The sequence below is a fragment of the Peromyscus leucopus genome, chromosome 16_21 (genome assembly GCF_004664715.2).
Source record: "Peromyscus leucopus breed LL Stock chromosome 16_21, UCI_PerLeu_2.1, whole genome shotgun sequence".
Classification (NCBI taxonomy): Eukaryota; Metazoa; Chordata; class Mammalia; order Rodentia; family Cricetidae; genus Peromyscus; species Peromyscus leucopus.
In genome coordinates, this window is record NC_051084.1 from 67,916,968 (window position 1) to 67,940,842 (window position 23,875).

Genomic DNA, 23,875 nt, shown 5'->3' on the forward strand with positions numbered 1-23,875 from the left:
GGATGTACCTATGAGGCCTGGCACACCCCCAGAGGCCCCTGGCACGCTGCACCCCGAAGCCTCTCTCACTTTTCTCTCCCGCTTCAACACCACGAGTCTGAACCTTTACAAAGGTCTTTAACCTGAAACAGAGAAGTGCCGGGAAGGATTTGAGCAGCCTAGGAGGGCTATTAGCGTGGAACTAATGGGTCCCTAATATTAAAGAGCCTATGCCTGACCCAGAGTGTCATGAAAGCCCACTGCTGTTGGGGACAGAGGCCAGCTTGACTTATTTCCCACCCCCCTCGGATTCCCAGGATGTGGCGCGCCACAGTGTGTGTGTGTGTGTGTGTGTGTGTGTGTGTGTGTGTGTGTGTGTTCAGTACTCCAAAAGCAAGGTGCTTAATATCTTCTCTTCCTCCCCTCAGCATCCTCTCCTGCCCTGGGTCCTGTATAGAAGCCTGGCTTTTCTCAGGGGCTGTGACCAGTCCGCACTCAGTTAGCTGCCTAATTTCCAGGGCCTAGTGAAGAGGTAAAGGAGACAATTAGAGACGGGGAATATAAGCACAGTGGCCCTGCAGCTTTCTTGGGGCCAGGCAGGCTTGAAGACTCTGTGTCCATTCCGTTGGGAATATTCACAGCTTCCTCTGGATAGCCAGACTTAGTACCAACTCAGAACAACCGACTCCAGCCCGAGAGAAGCCCTGAGCGGAGGCTGCGGTGGGCTGCCATCAGGCTGTTATCTTTGGGTTTCTGGGTGGCCAGACCTTCCATAGAAAGCAATCAAAGTTCTCCTTCCAAAACGCCTCTGCCACAAAAGGGGCCCTCCAGGCTGCCTGTCCCTGGATTCCCCGCCTGCCACTTGCCAGCTCGGTATTTTGTTGGTTGGTTGGGTTGAGGTTGTGCTTTGATTAGCATTCTTGCGAGGAAAAACAAACAACCAAGCACTGTGGGCCCACCTCCAGGATCTGGCGGGCCCCACACCGTTAGTCTTTTCTTCTGTGCGGGGTCTTTGTGACTTCCTGTGGCACCTCCCAGGAGCTGCCCAGGGGATCCCTCCAGAGGGTCTTTGGTTTGGATCCTTCTTGAGGAGGCTTCTGTGATTTTAATTTTAACAAAGTTTGTTCCGGAAACAAATGAATCCTTGGGTAGTCGTGAGGAAGGTGGTCGGCGGCGGTGTGAGGGTGTTGAATGGGGCTGGCTCTGGTGGGAGGAGGGGGAGGCGGGGGGGGTCCTGCGTGGGTGGGCTCATTCATTAGTGAGCGTTTGCTGTGTGGGCTCCTGGACTAGAGTCGAGTGGAGACCACCAACACCATTCGTGTGGAGGAATTTCCCGCTGTCTGGCAGAGGGAGCTCTCCCGGCCTAGTCTGGCCTCAGATCAAGACCTAGGGGGAAAGGGGGCACTAGACGAACGATTTACACAAAACTTGTATGGTCCTTTACCTGTGGCTACTGTTACCTAGTCCTGTGTGACAGATCTCTTAAATTTGTGCAGTCTACCAATAAGTTTCTCTAATCTCTCTCCCTTGCTACACACACACACACACACACACACACACACACACACACACACACACACACAGTTTGTGGTCTGTGTTCTGATGGTTTTATGTGCCGGCAGAGGCCTCACATGCCTCTGTAAATAATCATGTCAATTAGATCTCAGTGAAGTGAAGGCAAGCTATGCCTCTGTTCACTTACATCCAGGACCATGCAACGCAGTTGGACTGTGGGGCACAGGGGTTCCGGACCACAGCAATGCTGCATGGGTACGAATGTCAACGTTTCCGGGGTGCACATCGTTTTGGGAAATCTTAGTTGATTTTTGTGGTGTCTGTATCCATGAGCCCTTATCCAGGATCAGGAGATAGTGTTCTGCAAAGATTCTCCCACATTTCTGTTGAGTCTCCAAGGAGAGGGGCTCTGGGGAAGTTAACGTGAGGAATGAATTCTCCCCTTTATTGGAAAAGCTGTGACTGAAAATAACAGGATGTAAAAGCCTGGTGGACTCTCGAGACTCTCAGCCAACATCTCAGCTTGTAGTGAGTCTTCCTTGTTGGACTTTCTTTGGACCACTAGCCTGCAAATAATAACACAGAGACATTATAAATTATTATTATTTTTATTTTATTATTTTCTACATTATATTTTATATACATATAATTATTATTCACTTATTATGATTAATTATGAAAGCTTGGCCTTAGCTTAGGCTTGTTCCCAACTAGCTCTTAACACTTAAATTAACCCATTTCTTTTAATCTATGTTCTGCCGCTTGGCTCTTAACCTCTCCTCCATTCTGTATCTCAGTCAGACTCCCTCCATGTCTGGCTGGCAAATCTTGTATCTCTTTTTCCCAGAGTTCCTCTCTCTCTCTGGAAGTCCCGCCTATCCACTCCTGCCTAGCTATTGGCCATTCAACTCTTTATTAAACCAATCAGGTGCCTTAGGCAGGTGAGGCAAGATATAGACACATCTTTCCACGGTGTAAACAAATTTCCCAGAACACCAGCTGATAAACCCTCCCTGTCAATTGTGTCCCCACCCTGTACAGATTGGATAGGGGACACTCTGAGGCCTGAAGACATGGTCCACCAACTGGGGTAGGAGAATCTGGGACATTTTAGGAAGTCATTTCTATTAGTTAATTTTCTCTCTCATCGCTGGGACCAAAACCTTCCTGAGGAAGGAAGCATTTATTTTAACTCGCAATCTAATAACACAGTCTGTCACAGCCGCTGTGCCTGTCAGTCCCCTGTTGCTGTGATAAAACGCCATGACCAAAACCAGGTTAAGAAAGAGAGCTTATATTCAGCCTATGGTACCAAAGGGAGAGAGCCCATCATGGCCAGGAAACCGTGGCAGCGGGAGCGGGAGACAGAAGGATCGAATTTCATCTACACACAGGAAGCAGAGCCCAAAGAGGAAGCAAGGAGAGGCTGTAGCCCTCAAAGCCTATGCCCAGGGATGTCCTGCCTCTAGCAGCCTCTGCCTTCTAGAGGTTCTGTAACTCCCCACACAGCTCCATCTGGGGACATTTCTAACTCAAGCCAGCACAGCAGGGACAGCATGGTGGCAGCACGTTGGGACAGCTGGTCACACTGTACGTGCGGTGAGTAAGTCGTGCGAGATGAGCAAAGGGTATGTTCAGCTCACTTTCTCGTGGTTATTCAGTCTGGTATCTCAGCCCACAGTCTGGCGGAGCCCACATTCAGAGTGAGTCCCCAAAACAGCGTCAAGTCTCTCCCTGTATCCTGCTGCAGCCCATGCTCGGCCCTGAGTGGATGAATCCTCAGGGCTGAAAAGGAGCTCTTAAAACATTACTTCTCTTAATTTTTGAGGTTATAATTCCTCCTTCCCTTTCCTCCCTTCAATCCCTCCCATGTATCTTTGCTCTCTTTTATATTCACGGCCTCTTCTTTCAATTATTGCTGTTATAAGCATATATGTATATGTATGTACACATGTTTCTAAACATAACCTGTTCCGTTTGTATGTTACTCGGATGCGTGTATGTTTTCAGGGCTGACCATTTGGTAGTGGATAATCAGTGGGCGTGCTCTTCCCGGGGGAAGACTCTTTCTCCTTCTCTCAACATTCCTTAGCTGCCTGTAGTTCTTTGTGTAAGGTTGAGGCTTTGGGATGTCCCTCTCCACATTAGCATGTCCATAGCAGTTGACCTTGTTCAGTTCACGTTTGCCTGGTCATGTTGAAGAATGACCTTGAATGACCTTGTCCTATGTCTTCAGGTGGACAGTGCATTTTCAGAGGGATGACAGACAAAGTGGTTTTGAACCTCTGGACAAAAATTGCACATGAGTCCTGTTTAGTAAAACTTGTTTATCCTAGGCTGTTCAGTTGTCTCCAGGGGTCAGCCTGGTTCCTGATTTTGGTAAACCTATGGTCTTCTTAACATGGAGGTGACGGCACTATTGACGGCTGCTTTCTCACCTATGGCACAGCCGTCCATCATGATTCAGAGTCTCCTATCCTGGTTCCAACCAGGAGAGTAAAGGAGTAGATATTGAGTCAGTGGGCCTGAGGTAAGGTTCGTGGTTCTCAAGCAATCACAGTGCTTTGCTAGTCCTGGTGTGTCTCAGTCAGGACCAACTCCAGAGGTGGCCTCAGTCCCTGGCCTGGGCCAGAGGCTCAATCAGGTTCCAGCAGGAGCTGGGGAGATGGCCTAGTAGGTTAGAGCATTCGCCAATGCTGAGTTCATGTCCTCAGCACCCATGTGAAAAAGCAAGGCATGGCTGCGTGTGCCTAGAACCCAAGCACGAGGAAGTGGAGGCAGGAGGATTCTGAGAGTTCCCTGGTCAGCTGGCCTGCCTACTCAAGGGAGTGTGAGACCCTGCCTCAAGGCAATAAAGCAGAAAGCGATAGAGAAGGACCCCCAAGCATCCTCTTCTGGCCTCTGCATGTGTGTACATGGATGTGCACAACTGCACACATACATGGATATACCTACCCCACATACTACAAACACATACACACACACATATGCACATGCACGCACACACACTATTCATTCAGTTCCAGCTGCTGTGCAAGGTGTTAGAATTAAAAATAGAACAACAAAATACTGCAAAACCTACTCGTATTGATAAAAGGTGTGTTTTGCTATATGTAACAGAAACATAACCTACAGTAGCTAAAGCAAATGTTTGTTCTGTTTGACTCAGCGAGACCTGTGAAGCTGGTTACTGTGCACCGTGCCCTGGCCCAAGCGTTCTCGATGTTTACTTCTCCGTGGGAGTTTGCTTTTCTCATGTAAGGAGAAGTCAAAAGAACAGTGCGTTTTAGGCAAATATTGTAGGGCCAAAAGAAATGGTGGACTCGGGTCCTCAGAGCTCCTGATTCTGCATGGGTGTATGTGTGGTGTGTGTGCATGCATGCCTCTGTGTGTGTGTGTGTGTGTGTGTGTGTGTGTGCTTGCATTTGATACACATGCTCTATGGTACAAGTCTGTGAGTGTACGGGTATGTGCAATATCACACACACACACACACACACACACACACACACACACACACACACACACAAACCCAGAGCAGAACGCCTGCTGTCTTCCCTTCTCTTATGCACGGATCCATTTCCCCAGGCCTCAGTGTGTGTCTTTGTCCTCATTCCATGAAGACGGTCACTCTCCTTCCAGACATTACATCTGAATTTCTGACATTGCTAGTGGACGCGTCTTTTCCAGGAGCCCAGTGATCACTTTCTACTGTGTCTCATTAGCCAGATCTACCTGAAAGGACAGCAGTCTGGGAAGGTGTGTCATTTTGACCAAGCACTCTGCTATCCTAAGAGGGGAAGAATATGGGTTCTGTTTTCTATTAGTAACAAAGAAGGGACGAGTGGATTCTTGCATATCATTCGCTTTCAAGTTAAGGTAATATCCCCCCCCCCCGCCATGTTGACAGATCTGATCCAGCCATGCCATAAAAGATACATCATTTCCCATGCTCTTTGGGGTTGACAAAATCTGCTAGACTTTAGGGAACAGAATTTTCTGTGTTCCCAACTCAAACTTCGTAAGGCACAGCCTCTGGTTATGAGTCATGCATCCAAAACCCCCTGGGCAGATTCTGTCCCCAGACCCGACTGCCCAGGGGAAGGTGGGGCACCAGGAAATTGCCCTGGGCCAGGTGGGGCTGGGAGGGTGGGTGTAGCTGGAGTGTATCTGAGTTCTGTGGAAGTAGCCGTCACAGCCTGCAGGCTGCCCCATGGTGTGAGGAGGAGGAGGAGGAAGGCTTACTAAGGCCAGACTGTGGCAGAAGGGTTACAAAGAACAGATCAGATGAGGACTGTGGGAAATGGCTCAGAGGCTGGAGTACTTGCTTGGTGGACATAAACACCCGAGTTCGGATCCCTGGCACCCACGCTTTTAAAACTTCTAATTTCATCGCGGAGGAGGAAAACTCCTGGGCCTGGATGGCTGGCTAATCTAGCCAGTTGGTAAGCTCCAGGTTAGATGAGAGACACTGCCTCAAAAAAAAAAAAAGGTAGAAAATGGCTGACTGAGAAAGACACCCAGTATTGACAACTGGCCTTCATTAGCACCTGTACACAAGTATGCACGCACACATTCATGCATTCACACGTGCACGCACACATGCACGCATACATGCACACGCACGCACGCATGCACGGCCAGATGAGAATCCCCATTCATTCTTAGTAAGTGATCACTTACTAAGTGTAAGAAGGGCTTGAGTTCGTCCAGGATGGCTTCCCAGGAGAAACTGAGTCAAGCACATCTGTCCAGCAGAGGGAGAGCCACTCCCCCCCCCATCTTTGATCAGCTTTTCTGCATGTCTTGATTCTCAGACACCAGTACCCTCCTATCACACACACACACACACACACACACACACACACACACACACACACACACACACACTGCTGGCCAGTCAGCGACTCAATTACAATACCCACCAAGCAGAATGGGTGCACCAGGTTGTGATCTCCGCTCTGGAGATGAGGACACTGAGGCACAGGAGTTTCAAGTAGCCCACCCCCTGCCTGTACAAGGCAGAGCCAGGGTCACCAACCCAGCAGCCGGCCCCACGGTCTGTGCTCTTGACTTGTGTGTGTTCCACACTTGAAGTTATCCATTGTTTAAGAATGCGTGTGGTACCGAGTTTTCAAACAAGAGTAAGATGCTTAGAAAACGGTGATCAAATCAGTTCATGAGCCAGCATGTCCTCATGGAACAATTTCCATGTGTGCTACCCGAATGTACTCAGCAGGCTCAACCCCACCATGCACCCAGACTCCATCATCCACAAGGCAGCAGGGGGTACCAAGGCCAGCATACAGTGGATACTGACCATAGGCACTGGAAGAGACTGTGTAGCATATTCACAAAATTACCCAACCCAGGCAAGGGTGGTGACCGGGTGGCTGTTCCCACATCTGAGAAGGTCTCTGTTTAAAGATGTGGCCATTTGAGGATGAAGCAAGCGTGGGGAATGGAATTCCTTAGCCTCAGTGCTTGTGGTGAGAGAGAGGTGAGACAAAACCCGGGTCTCTACAGGAGCAGATAACCAATAGAATTAGAGTCCCTCTGACCAGCTCCCTCCTTAAGTTTGAACATCCTCACTAAACCTACTCTGTGGCCCCACGCTTAAAAATCCACCTTTCGTAAAGTAACTAGGTGTTCCCCGACTCGGTCGGCCTCGTGAACGAGGCCGGCAGCATCAACAGCTTCAGTCAGCATTTATGTCGTTTCTTCTATTAGCACGATGGATTTTACAGCCGTTTATGAGTTTCTGGGAAGCCTAATAGGAAACACACGCAAGGTCCCACTGAAGAGTTAGTCAGGGTCGCTCTGTTCAAGGGCAGGCCAGAAGAGGTCGCCAGCGTCCCATGGCTGGCGTCAGTGCTTGCCACTAATCAGGAACATATCCTGTCAGAATGAACCGCCGCCCCCTCTCCCTCCTCCCCTTCCTCCCCCACTGATAATCACATGGGGAGCTTGCATTGTACAAATGGTATGGAACCCTAAATTTGAAGAAGCAAATGGCTTTTTTTTTTCCTCTTCAAATGTACCGTGGCTTTGAGGAGATTTACAAAAGTATCTGCACCTGGAACTTGTCTCTATCATCAATATCATCCTTCAAAAATGTATCATATGAACAGCATGCCAAAATTGTCCTGCATTCCTCACTACAACAATGCTTTAAACCCAGCTAAAAATCGCCAAAGGCTCGCATCTTTTAAATAAAACAGTGTACCTGTGTTGTTTGGTATTATCCTCGTAATTAATTTAACTAATGATTAATTGACCTGTAGAGCTAAATGGGAAAATTCCTTTTGAAAAACTGGTTCCTTTATAAAGCTCAGGGAAGCAGCTTCCCAGAGAATGATTTCCTTAAATGGAAGTCCCTGGCTTCCTTGGAGACATATCTGCGAGTGTTCTGTTCCCTCTGTGAATCTTTGGGGCGCCCATAGTGTCCAGTGTCCTAATCACCACAGTCACAAGGTTCGAATCCTGCCTGTGGGGTAAGGAACCATTTTACCTTCCATCCAAGACTGAAGTCCTTTCCGGGGCAAACAACACACACCCCTGGCAGTAGGAACTGTAGGCTCTTCCCTTAGCCTGCCGCCACACCTTCAGGGCGCAGCAGGGGACCTGGTGTAAGGGCCATGGCATCTGGCTTCAGCTTGTCTTCCTGCCATTTCTATTTCGGCCAGGGTCTGGAAATGGGGGCCCGGGGATTGCTCCCCACAGGTGTGTGCCTGGGTCTCCCAGAGCTGGGTTGATTTGGTAGCACACACCTTGCTGACCAGCTGCGTCGTGCCCAGTGGTGGTGTTCTGATGGAAGATGGGGCACAAATTCTCAAGAAAGCTGAACACTGACAGCATGGTCCCAGGAGATGACCAGACAATGGTAGGTTCCAGTGTGAAAGTGAGTGTCATCCTCCAGGGTCCCTAGGATTCTCCCTCCTCATGCCCAGGAGGTTCTAGTGTTCTCGGCCTTCCTTCCCACTGAACTTCTGCCTTGAGTTGACCTCTAGTTCACTCAGTATCCCCATCCTCTCATGAGCTCAGTTCCAGTCCTAATAATGACCACAAGTCTTAGGTCCTACTCTCCACCAGATGTGGACGTTGCTTCAACAGCAGCCAGGAAACAGCTATTGGTAACAGCAAGTTACTTGTGAGTGATATGTCATGGAGGGTTGGCGTCTGTGGTCGTCATTCCTTGGAAGGCAGCCTGGTGCCTGGTCTGACACCCTTGACCCAGGCTCTCTTTCTCTATCCTCTGTGGAAACCCGTGATATGTGAACATAACCAGAGGCCCAGAGACAACAAAGGAAGCCACTACTCCTCCGAGCAAGGCCCTTTCTGATTTCTGGAATCCTGTACCAGCTCTGACCCAGTGAGGGACTCTCACTCTGTGAGACAGAGAAGTCACGAGTCAACTTCACTTTACCTGCTGTGTCTTCCTGTCGGCACCCAAACCTCACAGTCTACCTGTTTTATAGTTTACCTCCGTGTGGTCTCCCACACTCAGATAACCTGACTGGGTAATTCCCTGAACCTGTACATGAATCCAAACCTTTATGTGAGGTTCCATATGCTGAGGACAGGGAGGGCTCACACAGGCAGTCAGGAAGATGAACACCTGAAAATCACCTCACAGCATCTCTGACTTCCTCAGAAGTGCACTTGGCGGGGCGGTATCAACACGTCTGCCACTTACCTCACAGCTCTTCAGGGCCATGTTCAAGCCCCAGTCCCAGATTCCTGAATGCTTGGCTCTCAGCAATATGGCTTCTCCACTTTCTCTCCCGTCATGTACTGGCAGGACATGGGAAGAAAAGCTTTTTCCTCCCACAGGTACCAGAGAGGTGATGCCAAGTTCTTCTCATTGGATTTTATTTTTCTCCGTTACCTTATCTAATTCATAAAATCTCATCTATGTTTTTAACTCTTGAATGTCAGCAAGGTGTGGCTGTTTCTATTCTGTCTCCAACAATGTGATGGCTAGAGACCCCCACTTGGCTCTCTTTCAAACAACAGCTGAATATTTGTACCTTTTCTTTTATATCCACGTGAGCTCGGAGGAAAAGTAGAAACGTCTGTCAATTCTCCAAGTACTTCTCGGTATCTAGGTGTTGGTTCCTTCGAGGAGGAATTTCAGTTTTCTCCATGAAACTTTCTCCACAGCATTTTCACTTTTTCTTACACAGCACTGGGCCCAGGCCCAGGCATGGCGTCTGTTTCTTATTTAGAAAGGATGTAAAGGCCTCTGTCTTTACTCCCAGACAATTTCTTCTAGGCCATTCTGGATGACTCTTAAAGCATCAAGATTGTAATTAAACTCAACCATTAGTAGCAGAATGCAAATGTGTCCTCAAATTTGTTGGAAGGCAGGGCACAAATAAGTGATGCTCCCTTTTGCAATGAGGCAGAGATATATGAGAAGTAGGTAGCGTGTGATAGACCATCTAGGTACCCAGAGGCAGTGGAACAGCCCTTGGCACTCACAGTGGCCTGCAGAGTGAGAGAGATTTAAGTTTTGAGATCCAATGTCTCAGTTTTTAAAACCAAGTTTTGCTTGTATATTAGAGCTAATATTTTGAAAATATGCTTTTCTTTACATTTCTGAGTGTATTCTAATTAAAGCTATATGTATTTATCTCTAGATATTAGAATATTTTAAGAAGGTTCTCTCTCTGTCTCTGTTAGTGTTGGGGGGGGGGGAAACCAGAGGTCAACCTTGGCTATCTTCTTGTATTGGTCCACTTTATGCTTGGATACAGAGTCCCTTCCACTGTGTCCCCTGGGTTACCTGGTCAGTTGTCTCAGGAGACCCACTCATCTCCACCCTGCTGTAGTGGGGTTACAGACACATGCTGCCATACCTTGGTTTTACACGGTTATTGATGAGCCAAACTCAAGGCAAGCTCTTTGCCCATTGGGCCATCTTTCCAGTCCCATTTTAAACAAGATTTCTAAGAGGGAAAAAGCAATTTGATATTTAACTTCTGGAATTCAACAGAGCTACTTACTTTCTTGAGATTTTTTCTAAATTCTAGTCTCTCTTTTAAATTTTCCCCCATCAAGGACCTTGTCTGGAAAGCTCACAGAGTACAGACAGCCCTTCTCATGCCCCTGGGGGAGGAGGCTTGCTGCTATGGAGTTGGTAGACGATTTGACGTAGAACTGAAAGGGAGGCTTAGAGCAGCAGTTCTGAACCTGTGGGTTGCGACCCCTTTGGGGCGGGGATCAAACAACCTTTTCACGGGGGTCACCTAAGACCATCTGCATATCAGATACAATTCATAAAAGTAGCAAAATTACAGTTATGATGTAGCAAAGAAAATACTTTTATGGTTGGGGATCACCACAACATGAAGCACTGTATTGAAGGGTCGCAGCTTTAGGGAGGTTGAGAACCATTAGCCTAGAGGAGTGGTGGATTAAGGAAAAGTGAGAGAGGAAGTCAACCACCTAGATATGTGTCTAAGAGACCCGTGTAATCCTCTGCTTGTCCACAGACAACTTACCTTAGAGCCAGCATCTCCACAGTCAAAGTGCTAGGAAGAGTCAAGACTTGCATGGGCTCCCACCCGCACCCAGGGCCACAAGGTCACAGGAGCGTCCTCTCCCACCCCAGCTCCACTGACGCAGGGAGAAGAGCAAGGGAGAGACAGTCTGTCTGAGAAACCGAGCATTCCTATGCAAAAGAGACTGAGGATTCTCCAGAGGGACCATTACATCAGACTAGGTTATAATCCAGAATAGATTAATAAATCGTCATTTTCTCATTGCTCAGGGCATGGGATCCTGTAAGGAAGCATGTAAAAAAAAAATAGTAACTAAGCCAAGCACATGTTCATGGATACCTCTGGAGTGGTTTGAATGCTTCAGGAAACTAGCTATGTATGTCCTAGCCCAAGTGGACGTGCCTTGGGTATGTCTGTGACTCAGTTTCCTTAACTGTTCAGTGAGAATAAATGCTAGTTCTTGGCTCTTCATGTGTTCAGGCAAGAGAGTGCTAGGTTCAGGCGTCCCTTCAGAAAACAGTGAGTGTTGCCTTCCTGTGGGAACGGTCCTTCCTGGAGCAATGAATAGGGACAGAGTGTGGAGGGTGCTCACCCTGGGGCCAGCACCCAGCGGCCACGCTCTTCTCTTCCGTGGCATAGTTGGGCAGACACCCATCTAGGCTGCAGACCTTTGTCAGAAGTGAGCTTTGATTCTTTTTTTTTAATAAAAATTTAGATTTTATGTTATGTGTATGGGTGCTTTGCCTGCCTATATGTCTATGCCCCCCACTCAACACCTGGGGAGGGCAGAAAGGGGCAGAGGATCACCTGAACTGCACTGATAGGCATTTCTTAGCCCCTGTGTAGGTGTTGAGACTTGAATCCAGGTCCTCTGCAAGAGCAGCCAGTGCTGGTAGCCACTGAGCCATCTCTTCCCCCGATTTATTTTTTTAAGATTTTTTTTTATGTTTATATGGATGTGTCTGTGTGAGTGTATATAACACATGTGTACTTCTCCAAGTACACGTGACAGAGAAAAATACACAGGAGACCCTACGAAGCTCCTGAGCCCAGACCTACTTTCCATCTTCTCAAAGACCACCCTGGACACTGGCCCCTCTCTGTGTGAATTCTGAGATCCAGAGGTGCTGCTGGCTTCACTCTGGTTAGTCCCCATGCTGGGCCCAGATGCTGGCAAACCAGGGCTGAGCCATGCCTGCAGAAACTTGTTGGAGGCTGGATTAGAATCTTGGCTCCCCGTTCCTCATCCAGCCCCCATGCCTTGGTAAGACTATATTATTTTCTTAGCTCAAATTGCCATTTCCAACTCATTATTTCTCTATGACGAGAAAACAATATTGGCTCTTATGTAATAGCAACCTCAATGAATCTGGAAGCGATCAAGGAATGGGTGGATTTTTTTCTCTCCTTAAAAAAAAGAGAGAGAGAAAAATAAATTTGAGATTGTTTGCATATGCCTGAGAATATTTATGAACTCTTCCCCTTTTTCCTCATTGCATATTTTACCCAGCACATTTGTGTGTAGTTCAAAATAAATCTTTATGGGGAGCAGAGGCAGAGAGAGAGAGAGAGGGGACAGAGCAATTAAAAGATTGGGTATCCATCAAGTTCATGGAACATTAGTCATCATGGGTCACTGGGCGCTGTAGCCTGCCTAAGGTTTGTGACCCCAGCCTGTGTCTCTGAGGGGTTCTCTCTCTCTCTCTCTCTCTCTCTCTCTCTCTCTCTCTCTCTCTCTCTCTCTCTCTCTCTCTCACACACACACACACACACACACACACACACACACACACACACACACTACTATCCCCTGTCATCCTGATCTCTTTTTATCCATTTTACCAGAGTGGAAAGTTCACTGTGAGTGGTTTCATGATCCAAATGCCATCAGCCAAAAGAAATCATTCAATCCTGTGGCTTCAGGACTGAGCCGGCAGGCAGGAGGGAGAAGGCTGCAAGAGAGTATCTTGGTACTGTCACTGCTGATCTGTTAGCCTGGCGTGTTTCAGCATGTGGGTACAGTGTGCCTGTCTCCCTCTGATCATCTCTTTCTCCACGGTTTGTCACAAACGAGGATGCCGGGGGAGGCACAGGGGACGTAGTTATGGCTATGTATTAAATATACAAGGGATGGGTCTTGACTTTAGAATTGAGGCTACTCAGAATCTCACATTCTCTGTTGCATCTTGGAATGTTTGAGAATATACTGAGTTGAGAGTGTGGGAGGGTTCACACAGATGGAAGGATTGCTGCTAAGCTGAGTCACAAAATAACAGTGGTAAGCAATGGCCGATCTGGTACAGTCCGGGTCCTCACGTCAGGAACTCTCCCTGTACTGAGTTGAGTGAGCCTAAAAGGGTCCATGCATGAACCTGGAGATCTTCGTTGTCATTTCTGAGATGAGGAAACTGTGATTCAATGCCATCGAGGAGCTAACCTCCAAGCATGGAAAGGTACCAGGACCAGGGGCACAGGTGGGATTTATGGTGCCCAATGCTAATTCAATAAGCTTAAACAAGGATGTGAAAAAAAATCATGCCCAAGGTCTTGGAGAGGGTTCTTCAGTTAAGATACCTTGAAGCTATAACCTCAACATTGAGATACTTAGGCAAAATCCAAATCCTAATCCATGATAGCTGCAGCTCATGTGGCTTCTTTCTGGTTTCTCTCATCTCATGTCTCTATCATGACTGACACAAACTGCAACCTCAACACTCTGGACCAAGAATATACAGGAGCAGGTTAAGTTACCGACAAGCCGTGAGCACGCTCAGCATGTGCATGTTGTATGTCATATTGTAGTCATAATGGAGCGGATGCAGCTACACCTGTTATTAGACTTTACCCCTTCCATTTCAAGAGCTCATTTGACAGATAGCTGGAATCCATCCAGAGCTAGTCTCCCAAAATCTCCATCATTGCTTCACATCCATTTGACAAAATCCATTGTTATTGGTCAGCAAGTTCTCCAAGAGACATTTGGAGTTAGGACTTGGAATGTCTACTTTCCCTTTTCCTACTCCTTCGTATCCCTTGATTGATATAAATCGACCAAAATTTAGCAAGTATACCATGTGTCATGGTCATTTTTAAATGTCAACTTGCCACAACCTAGGGTTGCCTAGGAAGAGAGTTTCAATTGAGGATTTATTTAGATTGGGTTGACCAGGAATTATATTGATTATTCATTGATATGAAGAGATTTTAGCTTATTGTGGGTGGTACCATTCCCTAGGCAGCGGTGGGGGGGGGGTGCAGAGTGTGTGGGGAGCTGCATGACTTATACAGGACAGGGGAAACCTGCATAAAAGAGCAAGCAGGCAAGATGGCAGCCAGGGTATATTTGTTTCACTCTGCTCTTGACCATGGATGTGGTGTGGCCAGCTGTGACTTCCCTACAAAGATGATCTACAATTTAGTAGGGTGCCAAATAAACCCTTTCTTCCCCAACATGGCCTTGTATCAGGATGTTGTAGCAGGACGACAGAAATGAAACTAGAACACTGTGTTATTTTTTCCCTTTCCCACTGTGATTGGGTCTTTGCCCTACTCTACCACTGAAAGGAGTACAGGGATTTGAGCAAGCAAACAAACCCAGCACGAAGCCCAATTGCTTTGGGGAGAAAAGCATAATAAGTATTGTCTAGTGCCCACCCTCTGCCTTAGCCCTTGAATAGTCTGCTAATCCCATCGCAGTCTAGACAATCGCTGAAGGGAATTCAAGCATTCTTCCCAGCCCTCTCGCTCTGTTCTCTCAAACTGGAAACACAAAGCAGATGATGAAGACGAGTTCAAATGCCACACCAGGGAGAAGGGAGGATTGAGACACTAACTGCCAGCCTCTAGCCGGTTTCCAAACATTCCAGGAAGTGTTCTGCGGCATTGTCCCACACTGGTGTCCTTGCACTGTCTCCAACAAAAGGCCTCCTGTGAACAGACAAAAGTGGGTTAGGTACGTGGGAGAGGCTAATTACAGAAGGCACATCTGTGAAACCACGAAAAGGAGGGCAGACCCCACAGCTTCTCCTCTGGATGGCGATATGCCCCTTGTATCTGCGGCCATGTGGATCAGCTGGACTCCCGGGATCTCAGGAGCACAATGTCTAACAGAGTCTGGGTGTTGGGGGTGTCGAGGAGCGGGTCTGATGTCACAGGGACAGTGGTCAATGACCAACCGGCCATCTATTCTGCAGCGACTCTGTCTATTCAGATGTCCAGTTTCCACGTCACCTCTCTGTGACTAAGGGGCTCTATGCTCATGTGTGGCTAGATGAATTAGCTGCTAATTCATCGGGATTGGAATATAAATGTCTTCTGCCACCTTGTCTTCCTTTAGGTGTTCATTCTTTGAGTTGCATCTGCGGCAGGTGATGGTCTCTATGCAAGTGGAATTTCATGCACATTGCCAATGGCCACTCCTGTCCGGTGCAGTGACCTGGCCACTTGGGACTGCTGTGAGCTGTCCGCTCTAGATGAACCTCCAGTGTCTCTCTCATACCCACTGCGCCTCTGCCAGTCTCCCTAAACAGGACTGCTCTCATTCCTATGCCCTGTCCCCTGAAGGTCCCCTCCCTTCTCCAGCTAGGTTAGTCAGAGTTAATGCTACCACAAAGCTGGCCCTGTCTTAGGACTTCTGTGTCATTTTTAATCACTTAATCAGCCCTTTCTACAAAATTATAGTGTGTGTGTTTTTTCAATCATTGACAAAATAAAAATAGATAAAATAAGAAAATAGCAGTTGCCTAATATACCTGCTAGAGATAAGCTCTGTGAACATTCGGCATGTGCTCTGGCTGCTGAAATTCTTTGCTTAATAGAAGACACATCTTAATCAAAGTAAAAGGAATTTAATCAGTTAAAGGAATGGTTGGTGTTTTAATCAAAGAAATAACTAGTGTTTACTTCTTGGCTAATTTTTCAAATTTATTTCATTTCTACGTGTGTGTGTGTGTGTGTGTGTGTGTGTGTGTGTGCGCGCGCATGCATGCATGCATGCATGTACACAAGTAACCACAAAGGCCAGAAGAGGATGTTAGATTCCCTAAAGCTGGTTACTGGTGGCCATGAGCTGCCTGGCAGGGGTTCTGGGCAACAAATTCCAGTTCTGGTAGAGCAGCGACCGCTTGGCCATCTCTCCAGCCCTACGGTTTGCCTTTTTAGGGTATTTAGTGCACTCGGATCGAGTCATGCTCATAGCCACTAGGGGTTCCATTGTGTGTGTTGAAACAGCAGAGCAGTGATAGCAGGTGATTCAGCATCCACCTGGTCCACTCTGCAGTCCCTGCGGCTGTGTTTGGGCAGAGGGGAGGTGACCCTCCTTTTGTTCTCCCATGCCAGCCCTTGAGAGAGGCTTGACGAAGGCATTGCAGAAGCTGGATGACTACTTGAACACCCCTCTGCCAGAGGAGATTGATTCCAACACCCGTGGGGACGAGAAAGGGTCTCAGCGCAAGTTTCTGGATGGGGATGAGCTGACCCTGGCCGACTGCAATCTGCTCCCGAAGCTGCATGTGGTCAAGGTAAGAGAGGTCTGTGCATGGATAGTGTCCATATCTCAGGCCCAGCCAACTGGGTGGATGAATCAAGGGGAGTAACTAACTCCTGGGAGCCAAGACAACTCCGGGCTCTGAAGTCAGATCTTTTAGGGACCCAAGATCAGCTGCCCTGCTTGCTGGGTGAATAGTCTCTCTGAGATTCAATTTTCTTAAATTAGAAAAAAAAAATATTTTACCTACATGTATGCGTGTACACTACATATGTGCCCCATGCCCATGGAGGCCAGAAGAGGGTATCAGATTCCCTGGAACTGGAGTTACAGATGATTGTGAGCTATCATGTGGATGCTGGGAATTGAATTCGGGTCCTCTGGAAGAGCAGCCAGTGCTCTTAGCCACTGAGCCATCTCTCCAGCCCTTGGGCTTTCCTTTTCATTTATGAAATAGTCACATGTGGTTTATCTCTAGGGTTATTGTGGGACTCAGCAAGGCATGACATTGCTTATTATACTATAGGGGCTCACGGTATAATTAGTGCAATGCCACTGTACACACAGTTGCGTCACAGCCTGGTCCTGGAGTTATCCCACCATGCTTTCCTACCTGCATTAGGTGGGACCTCATAGACCTCTTTGCGCAGACTCTGTAGAGGCTCCCTCTGGTACCCAGCTGTCATTTCCCCTCCCTATTGGCTGAAGGAGCAGAGGCTGCAAAGGAGCGGAGCAGAGAGTACCCGCTTGCTCTCAGGGCACTTACTGCCCGTCCGCACCATGCACACCCATCCTTAACTATACAAAAGTCACAGTCTGGAAGCTTTTAAGAGGAAATTTTAGGGGTTATCTCAAGCAACCTCCAAACCCACACTAGTCTACTTCCTGCTGTGTCTGTGACAGCCTTCTGTGCAGTGAGGTGGCACATTTCTGAGTGATGAGGAACGTCCCCCCCCCCCCCGCCATCTTACTATTGCACACAGCTCTGATTCTTAAAGCATCCTTCCTTACATGGAGTTCAAGCACGTTCTCCAGAGCAACACGGGTCAGTTCTGTTCCTCTTTATCTAATTGGAAGACAACATTTGGATTCTCCCAAATTTTGTAAACAGACACCTCTCTTTCTCTCTTGCTCTTCCTCTCTCGTGTGCATGTGTGTGCTCATGCACACACGTGCATACATGCACACACGTGCACATATGCACACATCTAAGTATATGCACACGGAGGCTACATGTTAACACTGGGTATCTTCCTCAATCCCTCTCCACCTTATTCTTTTAAGGCAAAGTCTCTCAGTGAACACAGAGTTCACCAATTTGGTTAGACTAGCTGACCACTGAGCTCTAGGGACCCCCCTGTGTCCATATCCCAGCACTGGGATTCTAAGTGTGCACAGCCACACCTGTTTCTGTCTGTGGGTTGCACTAGGAATCTGCACTCAGGGTCTCATGCTTGTAGACACTTTACTGAGTCAACCCTCTCCTTAGCCCACCCTGACCCCCATCCTTTTTGATGCTCACTGTCTGGACTCTAGACATGCTCTAGACGCTAAAGCAACATGCAATAGGGTCTTATGACCAAACAGTCCCTGGTTATTACCCTGTCCATGTCTTACCATGTCCTTCTGCCAATCATCTCTGTGAAAACAGGACCTTTTCCAAGTGTGATGGCCTTTTAATAAATACCAATTTATAGGTAATATGATCAGCTGCTATGTGTCTTTTAGGATGTTCATGTAATTTCTGCCCCTCAATGAGGAGAAGGCGAGCCTATTGTTCAGGGTATATCTATTCCTTTTAGCTGAAGTACTGAGCGATACTCTCCTCCAATCAGAGAACACATCAGCTTGTGGTGACGTCACTTAGGTGGTCATTCACTTGTGAGCATCCCACAGTCCTGGATGAGAGCTAAAACTGTGGAGGGGATTACACGCTCCTAGCGCAGGCCAATACAACACTTTAATATGAAGACATTTTAGGCTCAGGACCAAGCTAAAGATCCCTTGGAGGATCAGCCAAGTGTGTCCCTTTGAAGTCATTAATTGTCGTCACACACCCCACCCACCATATTGCGCTTTCTTCTCCTGTCCCAGAGGAATAAGCAGAACCATTAGGTATGTGTGGTGCCCACCCAGTCACAGAGTGTCACCGTGATATAATGGAAAGATCAGAAGACCCAAGTCTAATTCATCATCTGCCACCAACTAGCAGGGCAGAGTAGGGCAAGTCGTTTGATCTTTTAGGATTTCATTTTTCTTGTGCCTAAAAGGAGAGGTGTGGATCAAATTCCCTAGCTCCCCTTTCTTTCCTTCCTTCTCTCCTCTATCCGACATGTACAGGCAACTCACCCAAGCATCCATCCTTTGTCAAAGCAGGCAAACACACGGCGCTCTCAGGCTTCTACACTATCCTCCTAATGCCTCAGATCCATCCAGCCCTAATGACCAAGTTAATCCCCTGTCCTTGGAGACAGTTCAGTGGCTTTCTAGCTCTGGGAAGCTGGGGATCAGAGGGAGGATGGCCTAGGAGGGAACAAAGGCTGGGCCAGGACTCCTGTCTCCTTGGATTTCTGCTGATCCAGCTTATCAGATCCAGGGACCTGGCAAAACTCTGCGGTGCAGAGAGCATGAAGGGGAGCCAAGGCAGTTTGGCCTCAGATGCCAAAATTTAATCTGGGTGATGGGAGCTAACTGTTTTCATATGAAACAGCAAATTGAGAGCGTAAGCAATGAAGGTCCTCGGGACGCCAGAGTTCTGGGCACCCCCACTCCTGCATCTCTTCCTGTCAAGTCTGTCCCCATCCCAGGATGCTGAGTGGCTGTGCCCACACTCACTGACAGTCTGGTCTAACCTTCCATGGGTGGGCTTTTCCTGGCCCAGCAACAGGAATGGCGCTCTCTGTGGGACAACTTGGAAGAGAGATAACACATATAAATGCAAATATAGATTCTTTAGTTGCATGTCTGCTCTTTTCAAGTGAATAAAGATAACCCAGAATATGTGTTTTAGTTCACTTTTCTTTGCTCTGTTAAAACCAGACCAAGGGCAACTTGGGGGTCCGTTTGGCTTCCGCTTTCACATCACAGTCCATCATAAAGGGAAGTCAGAGCAGCAAGACCTGAAGCAGAGGCCAAGGAGGAACACTGCTTACTGGCTTGCTCCCCTTGGCTTACTCAGTTACCTTTCTTACATAGTCCTGGCCCGCCTGCCTAGGGATGGCACCACCCACGGTGGGCTGGGCTCTCTAACATCCAGTAACAATCAAGAGAATGGCCCCACGGACACATCCACAGTGCAACCAGATGAAGTTCCTTCTCCCAGATGACTCTGGTTTGTGTCAGGCTGACAAATTTGTGTAAAGTTGATCTAATTTGAGATCCTCCTGCCTCAGTCTTGTGAGTATTTGGATTACAAGTTCATGCCTTCAGGCCAAACTTGCGCACAGCAGTTCTTAGTAGATTCATCCTCTTTCCTTCCTAGCCAGCTGTGCTGAACGCAGATGTACCTGATAGGCACAGCCACTCCTGAAATGGTGGCTCCAATCCCTCCTAATGATTTGTTTCCTGCCTTCACACCAACTCCATCTTGTCATCTTTGTTTAGATTGTGGCTAAGAAATACCGGAACTACGACTTCCCGGCCGAGATGACGGGCTTGTGGCGGTACCTCAAGAACGCCTATGCACGGGACGAGTTCACCAACACCTGCGCGGCTGACAGCGAGATTGAGCTGGCCTATGCCGACGTCGCCAGGCGCCTCAGCCGATCCTGAGCCTAGCTGTCTGGCCAGTTCTTCTGCAGAGGAATTCTACTTCTCCTAAAGGCCTTCAGCTCTCCAGACACTTCTTCCTCATTGCCTCGAGGAAACATTTAAAAGGAAAAAAAAATAAGGCCACATCTTGCTGGCACCCCTGAACTCAACTCCAGCCTACTACCTTCTAAAATTAGTGCCATCCTTCTGCCGTGGCCCACAGGAGCCTGGCAAGAGGAGGGACTCAGTGGCTGATCTTCCCACCTGCTGGCCAGATCTAGGGTCAGTGTATCTGGGGTCAGTTTGGAGAGCTTCCCTGGGATTGTCACTGGTCCCTTCTGCCAATATCATAATGCTTTCTCAGATGCTTCAGCAACTTCAATGTCAGCCTCTCTCCCACCCCCCTCTTCCTCAGTAACCGAAAGGCCACAGTCAAATATCATCATGTGACCATCTCATCCTTAGGGAGTGATCCATGCTTTGATTGGGAGACAGTGGGGGGGGGACTCAGCTGGGTGTGGCTCTGGGAACCTAGCCTAGCAGCTCCTGCTGCTCACTTGTTTCTGACAGAGGGCCATATTGTAAGGACCCCTTGGGTGCACCCCAATTTGCTGCTGTGCTGGGACCTGGTGCAATACAGTTATGTCCCGGCCAGCACTGACCCCAGCTTTCCGTCTCTCTCCATCTACAAAGGCAGTTGACCGATAATTCTAGATGAGGTGACCCAAATGGAGAGGAGCTTCTGGGAAGCAATGTTGATGCCAAAAGGCCCGCCAGGGTCTACAGCCACAGGGGCACTGACTTCAGAGCGGTCATCCACCGGAGATCACATGAGCGGGTGTGACTGTGTTCTTCAATGCCTGGCTTTGGGTTGGAGAAAGAGATGGGAGGGGGAGGGGAGACGGGAGGAGATAACGTTTGCGTTTGATGTAGCCTAGGAAACCTTTAGACCCGCCTTCTCTCTCATTATCTAACTCTATCAACCATAAAGCAGACTCCAACATCGGCCAAAAAATGTCTTCCAGGCCCTTCCTAGTCACTTCTGGATGTGGGTTGCCACCTGGGTGTGCTCAGGCTCCCGGCTTCTTCAGCCCCAGCCTCTGATGGAAGAGAAATTCTCTTTTGGGAATGGTGTGATCAAGGGCTGCCTTAGGAAGAAGGTCCATGGGTCTTTCTGACAGGGCAGCCACCACTTGAATTTGGAGACTATGTGCTGTCCTGGGCTCATTTTCCCACTATCAGACTCTCTATCAGATTTTTAAGAAAAAAGCGGTCTGTATTTTTTAAAGTTGATATTTCTCTCCTTAGTCATTCTCTGTGTTTTACCTATAAAGCTCATGGGGCCTGAACATGGGAACCTAGGCTAACCAAGCACTAAGACAAATGAGTTCATCGTTAGCTCTTCCTCGACCAGTGAGCTAGTGAGCTAGTGAGCGCCTGCGAGAAATCCATCTGTGGGGCCTCAACTCCAACAATCCTGCTTTCTGTGTTGCCAGTGGAGGGCGAGGCTCCTGAGGGCCGGAAAGCCCCTGGACTTGGCTCATTACTCCGGAGGGTAGGGAGCAGGGGTCCTTTCCATAGAAACATCAACACGTGCTAACAGTCACTGGACCCACCTGCCTCTAGGGATCGCCAAAGCAAAGCGCGGCCATTGATCCGCGGAGGGAGGAAGCCGGAGGTCTCCCTAGCCCATTGGGGAAGAGGACTCTGCATGTTAGGCCATTTTATAAACCTGAAAGGGCTTTGAAGACGCAAAATGAGTTGATTCATTTCCACCCTACAGGAACCTTTCCACAGGCTCTCGGCAAGCTGCCCCCGGGGGGATGTTTGAAGTGTAGCACTGCTGAGGGAACAGCCCTTTTACTGCAGGGAGGAGCCCCCAATGGGCCTCCCGCAGGGAGGAGAGCTTCTGGAACCATCCGGAAGGCTGTTTAATTAATAGGAAACCCCTGCTGCTTTCAGGAATCCTTCCCAGATCTCACAAGCAAGCAGGGTGAACCCCAGGCAGCTCACATCCCTATGTCTTTCAGGTGGACTGATGTTGAAGATGAGTCTACCAGTATACATACATATAGAGGGGTCTCAGAGGGAGGGGAGAATACTCAGGACTCGCGGGTGATCTTCTGAGCCCAGAAATTGGCAAGTCTTTAAAAATAAACAGCTCAAGCTGAGTCAATTCTGTTTCTAGAAGGTCCTCCTGTGGTTGAGTTAGTTTTATATCAATAACAATATTTAGGCAATGTTGGATATTATAGGATTGATCATAACCCCTTTAAAGAGAGGTGAGATTATAGAAGGGAGCTCTTCCAAGTACCTGAATTCAAAAATAATTTTAATGTTATCAGATAATCATAATTAGACTGACCAGTGTCTTAGGGCATAATTGTCATGGTATATACAAATAGCAATAAAGTAAATGATGGTTACGCCCCACTCCCACCTCGGGCTTCTCCCGTGCCTCTAGCTCCTTTGGACCTTGGCCTTAACCTTGTCATGTGTAGGGTTCACCATCTGCAGCCACCCTGTGGTGAGGTTCCAAGCCCCAGCTCAGACTGTGTGCAAGGGTCTGCAGCGCACACTACCTGCAAAGACTGGGTAGGAGCGATTCTGGTAAGTGCCAGTCCCTCAGGAAGCATTTGCATGACAGAGAAAGGAAAACTATTTTGATGGAGCGATTTCATTTCTCACCTTGGATTGTCACATGACAATCATGTGTGCGTGTGTGCGTGCATGCGTGCGTGCGTGCGTGCGTGCGTGCGTGCGTGTGTGTGTGTGTAGCTGATGGCCCATGGTCAGGACAAATCTCAGTCCTGCAGCCACTCGGACCCAAGTAAACACACAGAGGCTTATATTATTTACAAACTGTATGGCCATTAGCTCAGGCTAACTATTGACTAGCTCTTACACTAAAATTAACCCATAATTCTTATTTATGTTTAGCCACATGGCTTGGTATCTTTTCTCAGTTCTGCCTTCACATCTTTCTTCCTCTGTGTCTTGCTGGCGACTCCTGACTCAGCCTTCCTCTTCCCAGAATTCTCCTTGTCTGCTTATCCCACCTATACTTCCTGCTTGGCTACTGGCCAATCAGCATTTTATTTATGAACCAATCAGAGCAACATATTCACAGCATACAGAGTGACTTTACCCACCATGTGTGTGTGTGTGTGTGTGTGTGTGTGTGTGTGTGTGTGTGTATGTGTCAAGTGGAAGGCAAGACAGACAGCTAAATTCAGACTCAGAATTACTGAGTTGAGTGTATCTATCTATTTAAAACTGCCTACATCTTAGATTGACCCAGAGAGAAGGCATTTGTTAAGGTATTAGGAACTATACACAATAAGATAGAAAGTGAATTTTTTGTTGTTCCAGAACATTGCATATTCCCCTGAAAAAGAAAAAAATATTGCTAAATTCAGGATCACAGATGTGTGTATATCTCACATCTTAAACAGAGGATTCAGATAGGCTCCTGGCAGCAAACAAATCAGTTGCAGAGTAGGACACAGTCAACCAAACAATCCCAAACTAGTTTCAGCTTCCTGGTAAATGGCCCTGTCCCTGGAGTCCTATGGTGCTGGTGGGACCAGACAGCATCTTGATCTTTTCATCAACAAGAAGCCGCTCTAAGAGTGAGGTT

General features: G+C 48.0%; 1 protein-coding gene across 1 annotated transcript in view; it reads left to right on the forward strand.

Moving 5' to 3' along the window:
• Clic5 (chloride intracellular channel 5) overlaps positions 1 to 22,674 on the forward strand; it is a 96,862-nt gene extending 74,188 nt beyond the window's left edge. The window contains exons 5-6 of the mRNA XM_028890694.2: positions 16,338 to 16,519; positions 20,089 to 22,674. Of these exons, the coding sequence (XP_028746527.1) occupies positions 16,338 to 16,519; positions 20,089 to 20,256 (350 nt within the window). The 3' untranslated portion in view covers positions 20,257 to 22,674. The remainder of the gene's footprint in view (positions 1 to 16,337; positions 16,520 to 20,088) is intronic.
• Positions 22,675 to 23,875: the final 1,201 nt, after the last annotated feature.